The 14,703-nt window shown below is 48.6% G+C and overlaps 1 protein-coding gene across 3 annotated transcripts in view; it reads left to right on the top strand.

Moving 5' to 3' along the window:
• LOC134957622 (NADH-cytochrome b5 reductase-like) overlaps positions 1-14,703 on the top strand; it is a 65,173-nt gene that overhangs the window by 18,392 nt on the left and 32,078 nt on the right. For 2 of the 3 annotated variants that reach the window (XM_063939641.1, XM_063939642.1), the window contains exon 2: positions 12,881-13,060. In XM_063939641.1, coding sequence (XP_063795711.1) covers positions 12,884-13,060 — 177 coding nt within the window. In that variant the 5' untranslated portion in view covers positions 12,881-12,883. Of the gene's footprint in view, positions 1-12,880; positions 13,061-14,703 lie in introns of those variants that run through there. The other variant, XM_063939643.1, reaches the window with a different exon arrangement.

The following is a 14,703-nucleotide window of genomic DNA, read 5'->3' as shown; positions in this document are numbered from 1 at the left end:
GAAACTTCAGCAACCAGTGGGTTCACTCACAAGTGGATCTCTGGGCTGTACAAATTGTATCTCAGGGATACAAGCTGGAGTTCGAGGCGACTCCCCCTCGCCGTTTCCTCAAATCAGCCTTGCCAGCTGCTCCCAGGGAAAGGGAGGTAGTACTGGCGGCAATTCACAAGCTGTACCTCCAGCAGGTGATAATCAAGGTTCCCCTCCTTCAACAGGGACGGGGTTACTATTCCACAATGTTTGTGGTACCGAAACCAGACGGTTCGGTGAGACCCATTCTGAATTTAAAATCCTTGAACACTTATATAAGGAAGTTCAAGTTCAAAATGGAATCGCTCAGGGCGGTTATTGCAAGCCTGGAAGAGGGGGATATTATGGTGTCGCTGGACATCAAGGATGCTTACTTGCATGTCCCCATTTACCCACCTCACCAGGAGTACCTCAGGTTTGTGGTACAGGATTGTCATTACCAATTCCAGACGTTGCCGTTTGGTCTGTCCACGGCACCGAGAGTATTTACCAAGGTAATGGCCGAATTGATGATACTCCTTCGGAAGAAGGGAGTTATAATTATCCCGTACTTGGACGATCTCCTTATGAAGACGAGGTCCAGAGAGAAGTTGTTAGTCAGCGTAGCACTCTCTCGGGAAGTGTTGCAACAGCACGGCTGGATTCTGAATATCCCAAAGTCGCTGCTGATTCCTGCGACGCGTCTGCTCTTCCTGGGCATGATTCTGGACACAGAACAGAAGAAGGTGTTTCTCCCGGTGGAGAAGGCCCAGGAATTGTCATCTCTGGTCAGGGACCTCCTGAAACCAAAACAGGTGTCGGTGCATCACTGCACGCGAGTCCTGGGAAAGATGGTGGCTTCTTACGAAGCAATTCCCTTCGGCAGGTTCCATGCAAGGATCTTTCAGTGGGATCTGTTAGACAAATGGTCCGGATCGCATCTTCAGATGCATCGGTTGATCACCCTGTCCCCAAGGGCCAGGGTGTCTCTGCTGTGGTGGCTGCAGAGTGCTCATCTTCTCGAGGGCCGCAGATTCGGCATACAGGACTGGGTCCTGGTGACCACGGATGCAAGCCTCCGAGGATGGGGGGCAGTCACTCAGGGAAGGAACTTCCAAGGACAGTGGTCAAGTCAGGAGACTTCACTACACATAAATATACTGGAACTAAGGGCCATTGCCTTGAGTCAAGCAGAGCCCCTGCTTCAAAACCAACCAGTGCTGATTCAATCAGACAACATCACGGCGGTCGCCCATGTAAACCGCCAGGGCGGCACAAGAAGCAGGATGGCGATGGCAGAAGCCACAAGGATTCTCCGATGGGCGGAGAATCACGTGCTAGCACTGTCAGCAGTGTTCATTCCGGGAGTGGACAACTGGGAATCAGATTTCCTCAGCAGGCACGACCTCCACCCGGGAGAGTGGGGACTTCATCCAGAAGTCTTCACGCAGATTGTAAACCGTTGGGAACGGCCACAGGTGGACATGATGGCGTCCCGCCTCAACAAAAACCAAAAAAAAAAATATTGCGCCAGGTCAAGGGACCCTCAGGCGATAGCTGTGGACGCACTAGTGACACCGTGGGTGTACCAGTCGGTTTATGTGTTCCCTCCTCTTCCTCTCATACCCAAGGTACTGAGGATAGTAAGAAAGAGAGGAGTAAGAACTATACTCATCGTTCCGGATTGGCCAAGAAGAACTTGGTACCCAGAACTACAAGAAATGATCTCAGAGGACCCATGGCCTCTGCCTCTCAGACAGGACCTGTTACAGCAGGGGCCCTGTCTGTTCCAAGACTTACCGCGGCTGCGTTTGACGGCATGGCGGTTGAACGCCGGATCCTAGCGGAAAAGGGCATTCCGGATGAAGTTATTCCTACGCTGATAAAGGCTAGGAAAGACGTGACAGCAAAACATTATCACCGTATATGGCGAAAATATGTTGCTTGGTGTGAGGCCAGGAAGGCCCCTACAGAGGAATTCCAGCTGGGTCGATTCCTGCACTTCCTACAGTCAGGAGTGACTATGGGCCTAAAATTAGGGTCCATAAAGGTCCAGATTTCGGCCCTATCTATTTTCTTTCAAAAAGAACTGGCTTCACTGCCTGAAGTTCAGACGTTTGTTAAGGGAGTGCTGCATATTCAGCCCCCTTTTGTGCCTCCAGTGGCTCCTTGGGATCTTAACGTTGTGTTGGATTTCCTGAAATCACACTGGTTTGAGCCACTTAAGACCGTGGAGCTAAAGTATCTCACGTGGAAGGTGGTCATGCTGTTGGCCTTGCTTCGGCTAGGCGTGTGTCAGAATTGGCGGCTTTGTCATGTAAAAGCCCGTATCTGATCTTCCATATGGACAGGGCAGAATTGAGGACTCGTCCCCAATTTCTCTCAAAGGTGGTATCAGCATTTCATTTGAACCAACCTATTGTGGTGCCTGCGGCTACTCGGGACTTGGAGGCTTCCAAGTTGCTGGACGTAGTCAGGGCTTTGAAAATCTATGTAGCCAGGACGGCTGGAGTCAGGAAAACTGACTCGCTGTTTATCCTGCATGCACCCAAAAAACTGGGTGCTCCGGCTTCAAAGCAAACTATTGCGCGCTGGATCTGTAACACGATTCAGCAAGCTCATTCTGCGGCAGGGTTACCGCATCCTAAATCAGTAAAAGCCCATTCCACAAGGAAGGTGGGCTCTTCTTGGGCGGCTGCCCGAGGGGTCTCGGCTTTACAGCTTTGCCGAGCTGCTACTTGGTCGGGTTCAAACACATTTGCTAAGTTCTACAAGTTTGATACCCTGGCTGAGGAGGACCTTGCCTTTGCTCATTCGGTGCTGCAGAGTCATCCGCACTCTCCCGCCCGTTTGGGAGCTTTGGCATAATCCCCATGGTCCTTACGGAGTTCCCAGCATCCACTAGGACGTCAGAGAAAATAAGAATTTACTCACCGGTAATTCTATTTCTCGTAGTCCGTAGTGGATGCTGGGCGCCCGTCCCAAGTGCGGACTCTCTGCAATACATGTATATAGTTATTGCTTAACTCAAGGGTTATTGTTATGAGCCATCTGTTACTGAGGCTCAGTTGTTGTACATACTGTTAACTGGGTATGGTTATCACAAGTTGTACAGTGTGATTGGTGTGGCTGGTATGAGTCTTACCCTGGATTCCAAATCCTTTCCTTGTTGTGTCAGCTCTTCCGGGCACAGTTTCCTTAACTGAGGTCTGGAGGAGGGGCATAGAGGGAGGAGCCAGTGCACACCAGATAGTACCTAATCTTTCTTTTAGAGTGCCCAGTCTCCTGCGGAGCCCGTCTATTCCCCATGGTCCTTACGGAGTTCCCAGCATCCACTACGGACTACGAGAAATAGAATTACCGGTGAGTAAATTCTTATTTATACACATAATTCCACACAGTAATGCCCCTTACACATATGAGACACCTTATTAATGTCCATATAAACATAGGCCCTCATTCCGAGTTGTTCGCTCGCAAGGCGATTATAGCAGAGTTACACACGCTAAGCCGCCGCCTACTGGGAGTGAATCTAAACATCTTAAATGTGCGACCGATGTATTCGCAATATTGCGATCAAAACCGAGTTAGCAGTTTCTGAGTAACTCCAGACTTACTCTGCCTGTGCGATCAATTCAGTGCTTTTCGGTCCCGGCTGACGTCATAAACACACCCAGCGTTCGCCCAAGCACTCCCACCGTTTCTCCAGACACGCCTGCGTTTTTTCCGGAAACGGTAGCGTTTCCTGCCACACGCCCCTAAAACGCCGTACATCCGCCCAGTAACACCCATTTCCTGTCAATCACAATGCGTTCTCCGGAGCGACGAAAAAGCCGTGAGTAAAATTACTTTCTTCTTAGTAAAGTTACTTGACGCATGCGCAGTGCGAACATTACGCATGCGCACTAAGAGAATTCTCACTGCGATGCGATGAAAAATACCGAGCGAACAACTCGGAATGAGGGCCATAATGCACATTACACATTATGACAACCTTTATTAATGCCCTTTTACACATAATGTCCCTTACACATATGCCGCACATTATTATTGCCCTTATACACATAATGACACACATAGTGCCACCTACACATTTGCTGCACATTATTAGTGCCCCTTTACACATAATGACACACATGCAGTAGTACCCTGTTACACATATGCTGCACATTATTAATGCCCTTATACACATAATGACACACATAGTGCCCCTTACTCATATGTTGCACATTATTAATGCATTTTTTCATGACACACATAATGCTCCTTACATATATTCTGAACACTACTGCACAACCAACCCACTCACATGCACACAGCACTCACACTGCCACTAACACTGTGACCTCTGCCTCTGCTTGGATACAGATATGTACTCATAAATCTTTCCTCAATGCTAACGTCGGGCACCTTTTTTTTAATGAAAATGCATCTTATTTGCATTGCTATGTGGCTAGTATGCACAATCAGCTTCAGCTGATTAAATGATATATAGCATGCCAATATACTGTGTGAGACTGTGGCTGTATCTGCATATAAAATGCTACACATAGAATATAGGCATGACGCATATCATGTTAATCAGCAGAAGCTGCTGATGCCCCTAGGCATATCAAATGCCCTAGGCAATTGCCTAGTTTGCCTATGCCTATGGCCGGCTCTGCGTATGTCTGGGCAGTCCTGAGTTGAAATAGTTTCTATTTGACAGCCTTGCAAAACACAAATACGTATCTTGCATATTTTTGCACTTCCTATGCACCAAAACGGAGTGCGTGCAAGTACAGGAGGTGCAGGCGTGTGTATTTCAATTGTTTCTACATTTACGTCTGAAGAGGGGTGCTCTCACGTAGTCAAAGTAAAGACAGACTCAACACAACCGTGGGCTATGTAGAGTTGTACAGAAGCAAAAATATACCTGTTTGTAGGGGTATCTTTTGCACAGGACAGGAAAGATTTAGGCTTGCATTTCATATGCAGTGTCTTTTAAAACCGTAGTATCTTTACTGGTTACTGCTGCTGCTGAATTTAAAATAAGATTTTACTTACCGGTAAATCTATTTCTCGTAGTCCGTAGAGGATGCTGGGACTCCGTAAGGACCATGGGGAATAGACGGGCTCCGCAGGAGATAGGGCACTTTAAGAAAGCTTTGGACTCTGGGTGTGCACTGGCTCCTCCCTCTATGCCCCTCCTCCAGACCTCAGTTATGGAAACTGTGCCCAGAGAAGATGGACAGTACGAGGAAGGATTTTTGTAAATCTAAGGGCGAGATCCATACCAGCCACACTAATCACACCATATAACTTGTGATAAACTTACCCAGTTAACAGTATGAACAACAACATAGCCACGGTTCAACCGAAAAACTATAACATAACCCTTATGTAAGCAATATCTATATACAAGTCTTGCAGAAAAAGTCCGCACTTGGGACGGGCGCCCAGCATCCTCTACGGACTACGAGAAATAGATTTACCGGTAAGTAAAATCTTATTTTCTCTAACGTCCTTGAGGATGCTGGGACTCCGTAAGGACCATGGGGATTATACCAAAGCTCCCAAACGGGCGGGAGAGTGCGGATGACTCTGCAGCACCGATTGAGCAAACAGGAGGTCCTTCTCAGCCAGGGTATCAAACTTATAGAACTTTGCAAAGGTGTTTGTCCCCGACCAAGTAGCTGCTCGGCACAACTGTAATGCCGAGACCCCTCGGGCAGCCGCCCAAGAAGAGCCCACTTTCCTAGTGGAGTGGGCCTTAACCGATTTCGGTAATGGCAATCCTGCCGTAGAATGCGCCTGCTGAATCGTGTTACAGATCCAGCGAGCAATAGTCTGCTTTGAAGCAGGAGCGCCAACCTTGTTGGCCGCATACAGAACGAACAAAGCTTCAGTCTTCCTGATTCTAGCCGTTCTGGTCACATAAATCTTCAAAGCCCTGACTACATCCAAGGACTCGGAATCCTCCAAGTCCCGTGTAGCCACAGGCACGACAATAGGTTGGTTCACATGAAAAGATGAGACCACTTTTGGCAGAAAGTGAGGGCGAGTCCTCAACTCTGCCCTATCCACGTGAAAAACCAAGTATGGGCTTTTATGTGATAAAGCCGCCAATTCGGAAACACGTCTTGCCGAAGCTAACGCCAACAACATGACCACTTTTCACGTGAGGTATTTCAACTCCACAGTTTTGAGTGGTTCAAACCAATGTGACTTGAGGAAACGCAACACCACGTTAAGATCCCAAGGCGCCACCGGAGGCACAAAGGGAGGCTGAATATGCAGCACCCCCTTCACAAAGGTCTGTACTTCAGGAATAGAGGCCAATTCTCTTTGAAAGAAAATGGATAAGGCCGAAATCTGGACCTTTATGGACCCTAATTTTAGGCCCAAAGTCACTCCTGTTTGAAGGAAGTGAAGTAGACGGCCCAAATGGAACTCCTCCGTAGGAGCAGCTCTGGCCTCACACCAAGAAACATATTTCCGCCATATACGGTGATAATGTTTCAATGTCACGTCTTTCCTAGCCTTGATCAGGGTAGGAATTACTTCCTCCGGAATCCCTTTTTCCGCTAGGATCCGGCGTTCAACCGCCATGCCGTCAAACGCAGCCGCGGTAAGTTTTGGAACAGACAGGGCCCCTGCCGCAGCAGGTCCTGCCTTAGAGGAAGAGGCCACTGATCCCCTGCGAGCAACTCTTGCAGCTCCGGATACCAAGTCCTCCGTGGCCAATCCGGTACAATGAGTATTGTTCTGACCCTGCTTCTTCGTATTATTCTCAACACCGTGGGTATGAGAGGAAGAGGAGGAAACACATTGACCGATCTGAACACCCAAGGTGTCACCAGAGCGTCTACCGCTACCGCCTGAGGGTCCCTTGACCTGGCGCAATACCGCTTTAGCTTTTTGTTGAGACGGGATGCCATCATGTCGATTCGAGGCAGTCCCCAACGATCCGTGATCTGTGCGAAGACTTCTTGATGAAGTCCCCACTCTCCCGGATGCAGGTCGTGCCTGCTGAGGAAGTCCGCCTCCCAGTTGTCCACCCCCGGGATGAACACCACTGATATCGCGCTTACATGGCCTTCCACCCAGCGTAGTATCCTGGTCGCTTCTGCCATGCCCATTCTGCTCCTTGTTCCGCCTTGGCGGTTTATATGAGCCACTGCCGTGACATTGTCTGACTGAATCAGAACCGGTTTTCTCCGAAGCCATTCCTCCGCTTGACGCAGGGCGTTGTATATGGCCCTCAACTCCAGGATGTTGATGTGGAGACAAGACTCTAGGCTTGACCAGAGACCTTGGAAATTTCTTCCCAGTGTCACTGCTCCCCAGCCTCGGAGGCTTGCGTCCGTGGTCACCAGGACCCAGTCCTGAATGCCGAACCTGCGACCTTCTAGTAGGTGAGCACTGTTCAGCCACCACAGGAGATATACCCTGGTCCTGGGAGACAGGGTGATCCTTTGATGCATTTGTAAATGGGACCCGGACCACTTGTCCAAGAGGTCCCATTGAAAAGTCCTCGCATGGAACCTGCCGAAAGGGATGGCCTCGTAGGAAGCCACCATCTTCCCCAGGACCCGCGTGCACTGATGCACTGAAACCTTTTTTGGTTTTAATAGGTTCCTGACCATGGCTATGAGTTCCTGAACCTTTTCGATCGGAAGAAAAACCTTTTTCTGGTCTGTTTCTAGAATCAGCCCCAAAAAGGTCAGACGCGTTGTAGGGACTAGCTGGGACTTCGGTATATTGAGAATCCAGCCGTGTATCTGCAACGTTTTCATGGACAGAGACACGCTGTCCAGCAACCTCTCCCGAGATCTCGCCTTTATGAGGAGATCGTCCAAGTATGGGATAATTGTGACCCCCTGCCTGCGCAGGAGCACCATCATTTTCACCATTACCTTGGTGAAAATTCTCGGGGCCGTGGAAAGCCCAAACGGCAACGTCTGAAATTGGTAGTGACAGTCCTGCACTGCAAATCTCAGGAACGCCTGATGCGGGGGGAATATCGGAACATGAAGGTAAGCATCCTTTATGTCCAGGGACACCATCCAATCCCCCCCCCTCCAGGCTGGCGATGACCGCCCTGAGTGATTCCATTTTGAACTTGAACCTCTTCAAGTACAGGTTCAGAGATTTCAGGTTTAAAATGGGTCTGACCGAACCGTCCGGTTTCGGGACCACAAACAGGGTTGAGTAATATCCCTCTCCTTGCTGGAGATGAGGAACTGTGACAATCACCTGTTGAATACACAATTTTTGGATTGCTGCCAACACTAGCTCCCTCTCTGACGGGGAAGCCGGCAGAGCCGATTTGAAAAATCGGCGAGGAGGCAAGTCTTCGAATTCCAGCCTGTATCCCTGAGAAACAATCTCTAACGCCCAGGGATCCACCTGCGAGTGAACCCAGACGTGGCTGAAAAACCGAAGACGAGCGCCCACCAGATCTGCCTCCCCTCGGGAAGCCCCAGCGTCATGCGGTGGACTTTGCAGACGCAGGGGAGGACTTCTGCTCTTGGGAACTAGCTGTGTGCAGCTTTTTTCCCCTGCCTTTCCCTCTGGCAACAAAGGATGATCCCCGTACCTTCTTGTTTTTATTGGAACGAAAGGACTGCATTTGATAATGAGGTGCCATTTTTGTATGCTGCGGGGGGACATAAGGTAAGAAATTTGACTTACCAGCTGTAGCCGTAGAGACAAGATCCGAGAGGCCGTCTCCAAACAACTCCACCCCTTTGTAAGGCAAGGACTCCATATGCCGCTTTGAATCGGCATCTCCCGTCCACTGTCGGGTCCACAAGAGCCGCCTAGCAGAAATAGACATAGCATTTATTCTGGAGCTTAATAAACAAATGTCTCTCTGAGCATCCCTCATATACAAGGCAGCATCTCTGATATGCTCTATGGTCATATGAATGGCATCCCTATCTAAGGTGTCAATTTCCGTAGATAAGGAATCTGCCCATGCCACAACCGCACTACAAACCCAGGCCGACGCCATAGCCGGTCGAGCAATAGTACCGGAATGATTGTAAATGTGCTTTAAGGTAATTTCCTACCTGCTGATCGCTGATCCTTGAGGGAAGCCGTATCCTGAGAAGGCAGTGCCACCTTTATGGACAAACGTGTCAGCGCCTTGTCAACTTTTGGCGAAGATTCCCAGCGTATCCTATCAGTTTGTGGAAAAGGATACGCCATGAGAATCCTTTTGGGAACTTGTGGTCTCCTATCCGGAGATTCCCAAGCCTTTTCGCACAAGTCACTTAATTCAAATGAGGATGGAAAAGTGACTTCAGGCTTTTTCCCTTCATACATGTGTACCCTCGTGTCAGGGACAGGGGGTTCCTCAGTAATATGCAAAACCTCTTTAATGGCAATAATCATGTACCGTATACCCTTTGCCACCTTCGACTGTAATTTTGCATCTTCATAGTCGACACTAGAGTCAGTATCTGTGTCGGTATCTGTGTCATCGATCTGGGATATGGTGCGCTTCTGAGACCCAGAAGGACCTGGCGCCCCAGGGACAGGCATGGACTGGCTACCTGACTGATCCCTAGCTTCTGCCTTGTCTAACCTTTTATGCAATAGATTGACATTTGCATTCAAGACATTCAGCATATCCACCCATTCCGGTGTCGGCGTTGCCGACGGCGACCTGACATTCAAGCACTCCCCCTCCACATTAAGCGAGCCTTCCTTGTCAAACATGTCGACACAGGCGTACCGACACACTTCCCACACACACAGGGAACCCCTTTCCTGAAGACAGTATCTCTGTCAAGGCCCTTTGGAGAGACAGAGAGAGAGTATGCCAGCACACACCCCAGCGCAATGACCCTGGAGACCAACACAAAATGTTTTTCCCCAGCAGCGCTGTATAATATGTAAACCGCCAATTATGTGCCCCCCCCCCTCTCTTTTCAGCACCCTTTCACCGTGTGTAAGCAGGGGAGAGTCCGGGGAGCTTCCTCTCAGCAGTGCTGTGGAGAGAAAATGGCGCTGGTGAGTGCTGAGGGAGAAGCCCCGCCCCCTCGGCAGCGGGCTTCTGTCCCGCTCAAACTTAGTAAAATATGGCTGGGGCTCTTTTAGATACATGTACAGAGCCCACCTGTACATGTATATAGTCTTTTTGCCATGCAGAGGTTTATATTGCTGCCCAGGGCGCCCCCCCCCCCCCCCCCCCTTCGCCCTGCACCCTTACAGTGACCGGAGTATGTGAGGTGTATGGGAGCAATGACGCACAGCTGCAGTGCTGTGCGTTACCTCAGTGAAGCTGAAGGCTTCTGCTGCCTGACAACTTCTGTCTTCTGTACTTCTAACTCTGTGAGGAGAACGGCGGAGCGGCTCTGGGGGTGGACGCCCAGTAAGAACCTGCGTTCACCCCCTCTGGAGCTAATGGTGTCCAGTAGCCGAGGAAGCAGAGCCTATCTTTGACAAGAAGGTCTGCTCCTCTCTCCTCAGTCCCTCGATGCAGGGAGCCTGTTGCCAGCAGTGCTCCCTGTGAAAAAGTAGTAAAAGGTAGAAAAAAATCCAAACAAAAATGCTTCTAGGCAGAGAACTCTGGAGAGCTCTCTGCAGTGCACCCATCTTGCTCTGGGCACAGTGTAAAACTGAGGTCTGGAGGAGGGGCATAGAGGGAGGAGCCAGTGCACACCCAGAGTCCAAAGCTTTCTTAAAGTGCCCTATCTCCTGCGGAGCCCGTCTATTCCCCATGGTCCTTACGGAGTCCCAGCATCCTCAAGGACGTTAGAGAAATGGGCATTTATATTCAACAATGTTTTGTAGTGAAGAGAATCCCCGCTTTAATGCCAGAGGCAGAACAAGGTGAAGGCTTTGAAAAGAGCTGCATAGTAAATTTAGGTCAGGAAATTGTTAATCTCCACATTGTGTATGGTTGGGAAGAAGGTGATCTCTAAATTAGCTGTTAAGCCGGGTGCACACTAGACGATGCTGAAATGCCGGCGATGAGCGACTATATCATTGAACGATTTAGCATTCAGCGATATATCGCGTACACACTGAACGTTATTGTTCAACGATAATGATCAGTGATGTCACCGCCGGCAGTCCCGGACGTGCAGCTCAGCCCGACCTTGACGGGTTGAGCTGCCTATCAGTTTAATATTTGTGATCGCTGAACGCCATACACACTGGATGGTATAAGCCTAAAAATAAACGATAACATTTATGTTGTGACGTTTATTTTTTAGGGTGAAATTGCTTAGTGTGTACCCGGTTTTACTCTTAGGGCTCAATTCAATTAGTCATAAGTCGGCTCACCCCACGACTAAGTGCGGCCATATAGTGCCGAACTCACAGAGGTTTGCAGCCATTGTGCTCCATTTTCAAGTCCAGGGCGAAATGGGGTTAAGTATTTAGGTACTATATGCAAAATACAATCATTGTGGGGGTAATTCAGTTGTTTATTCGCGTCCTTTCTTCTGTCTATAGTGATGGGAGATCAGGGGCGGCATATTCAATTGTTCTTTATTTATTTATTTATTTCATGCTGATCGCACCCATAAGTGTTGGGTTTAACTCTAAAATGGCTCAACAAAACCAAAGTGCTGGGCGTGATGTGAAAGGTGCCGTTTGGGGCGCCCAATCAGGTCACTTTTTGCACATTTCTGGTCGCCAGCAAGGGGGGCTGCGAGCAGAAATGTGTCTCCCACGGTTCATTGCCCTCGAATGGAGCAACAAATAAATTGCTTTGTTGGGTGCCATCTAGTAGCGGCCGCAGGGATAAAACAATTGAATTCCCCCCATGTTCCTTTCGTCTAAAAATAAAATTAAAAAAAAGACTATAAAAATACATTTGCACCCCTTGTATTGCAACATGGTTTAGCTAAGTGCATAGTTGCACCATTTCACTGTAAATAAGACCACCAGGTTTTATATCATGAGCGATCATGTCTGGAGAATGATCAATAGGGACATATGCAGGCACCAAAAAATACTTTGCCCAATGGTATATTGGGTGCGGATTTATAGACAGTTAAAAGGTCTATAGTCAAGAGGTCAACAGGGTCAAAAGGTCGGCCATAGAAAAAGATGACAAATACAAAAGATCGACAAAATCAAAAGGTTGACAGAAAAACGGTTGACACAAAAAAGTTGACAATTTTTTTAAATTTGTTGTTGTTGTTATTTTGTGTTTTTAAATATATTTGACCCAACACCTACTGACTGTTAACCCTATGGTGTTGACCTATGACTGTCGACCTTTTAAATGTCTATTTATCGTCCACCAACCGATATAACCGTAAGGAATGAAAAACACCACATAAGTTTGCATTAAGCATTATGATTTGTCTTTTGCAGTTTGTTAGGAATTTAAATTCATAAGACAGGATAGTAGTTACGCAGTAAATAAACTTGATTGCTACAAATATCCCCCCCCATCACTATTTTTACAATCTGAAAGTGGACAGTAAGTAGGTGGGTCTGGTTTGTGTAATGATGGTTTGGTTTTACGCAGACGGTGAAATATGTAAATCATTTTGGCTTGAGACTCCATGTTTAGAGTGTCAGCTCTAACCCTGTTGGCGAGGCCTGCAGCACCATGGGTTGGGGAGGGAGTAGTTGAACCCTAGTTTAGTTGATGCTGCACTTTTCCTCGACTTCTCAGTATTCTGTAGCGGACACTTCACACTATGGTGGACATGTACTAAGCAGTGATAAAGCAGTGGAGAAGTGAGCCAGTGAAGAAGTTGCCCATGGCAACCAATCAGCATTGACGTAACATTTATAATTTGCATTCTATAAAAATATACAGAGCAGCTGATTGGTTGCCATGGGCAACTTCTCCACTGGCTCACTTCTCCACTTTTATCACTGCTTAGTACATGTCCCCCTATGTTTTATTCTCCAGAGTATGTGTGACCATGACACTGACTGGCTGTCACTGAGACCAGTGGAACCCACGCCCGCCCAGTGCTGTGGCAGCGGCTGTACCCCCTGTGTGTATGATCTCTACGAAGCCCAGTTGGAATTGTGGGAGAAAGCCAAAGAGAGGCAAGATCCGAACCTCCTCACTAAAAGCAAAGTACAGGTAATAAAGCAGAGCATAGGTTTATAGCATATAATAAACATTACACAAGCTGCTATCTCTGTAATAATATGCTGCTTTCCAGTGGCGTAAGCTTGTCACAGTTGCCCGGAGGCAAGAAAAATATTGGTGCCCCCCTATGTGTGTATATATATATATATATATATATATGTAAATAAATATATTTTTTTTATTTCTCTGACGTCCTAGTGGATGCTGGGTACTCCGTAAGGACCATGGGGAATAGACGGGCTCCGCAGGAGACTGGGCACTCTAAAAGAAAGATTAGGTACTATCTGGTGTGCACTGGCTCCTCCCTCTATGCCCCTCCTCCAGACCTCAGTTAGAATCTGTGCCCGGCTCGAGCTGGTTGCACACTAGGGGCTCTCCTGAGCTTCTAGTAAAGAAAGTATTTGTTAGGTTTTTTATTTTCAGTGAGATCTGCTGGCAACAGACTCACTGCTACGAGGGACTTAGGGGAGAGAAGCGAACCTACCTGCTTGCAGCTAGCTTGGGCTTCTAGGCTACTGGACACCATTAGCTCCAGAGGGATCGAACACAGGCCCAGCCTCGGTCGTCCGGTCCCGGAGCCGCGCCGCCGTCCCCCTTGCAGAGCCAGAAGCAAGAAGAACTTCCTGGAAATCGGCGGCTGAAGACTCCGGTCTTCATTAAGGTAGCGCACAGCACTGCAGCTGTGCGCCATTGCTCCCTATGCACACCACATACTCCGGTCACTGATGGGTGCAGGGCGCTGGGGGGGGGGCGCCCTGGGCTGCAATTAGAGTACCTTACATTGGCAAACAGCACATAATATAGTCTAAAAAACTATATATGTGCAAAAATCCCCTGCCATAATATTAATATAAGAGCGGGAGAAGTCCGCCGTGAAGGGGCGGGGCTATCTCCCTCAGCACACTGGCGCCATTTTCTCTTCACAGCTCTGCTGGAAGACAGCTCCCCAGGCTCTCCCCTGCAGTTTCCAGGCTCAAAGGGTAAAAAAGAGAGGGGGGGCACTAAATTTAGGTGCAAACTGTACATGTAAAGCAGCTATAGGGAAAAATCACTTTGTGTTAGTGTAAATCCCTGATTATATAGCGCTGTGGTGTGTGCTGGCATACTCTCTCTCTGTCTCCCCAAAGGACTTTGTGGGGTCCTGTCCTCAGTCAGAGCATTCCCTGTGTGTGTGCGGTGTGTCGGTACGGCTGTGTCGACATGTTTGATGAGGAGGCTTATGTGGAGGTGGAGCAGGTGCCGATAAGTGTGATGTCACCCCCTGCGGGGTCGACACCGGAGTGGATGGATATGTGGAAGGTATTAACCAACAGTGTCAACTCCTTACATAAAAGGTTCGATGACGCAGCTTTGGGACAGCCGGCATCTCAGCCCGCGCCTGCCCAGGCATCTCAGAGGCCGTCAGGGGCTCAAAAACGCCCACTACCTCAGATGGCTGACACAGATGTCGACACGGAGTCTGACTATAGTGTCGACGAGGATGATACAAATATACAATCCACTAGGGCCATCCGATGTATGATTACGGCAATGAAAAATGTGTTGCACATTTCTGACATTAACCTGGTTACCACAAAAAAGGGTATTATGTTTGGGGAGAAAAAGCAGCCAGTGACTTTTCCCCCATCTGATGA

The sequence above is a fragment of the Pseudophryne corroboree genome, chromosome 9 (assembly GCF_028390025.1).
Source record: "Pseudophryne corroboree isolate aPseCor3 chromosome 9, aPseCor3.hap2, whole genome shotgun sequence".
In the NCBI taxonomy this organism is placed as follows: domain Eukaryota; kingdom Metazoa; phylum Chordata; class Amphibia; order Anura; family Myobatrachidae; genus Pseudophryne; species Pseudophryne corroboree.
This window is presented reverse-complemented; position numbering and strand designations above follow the sequence as displayed.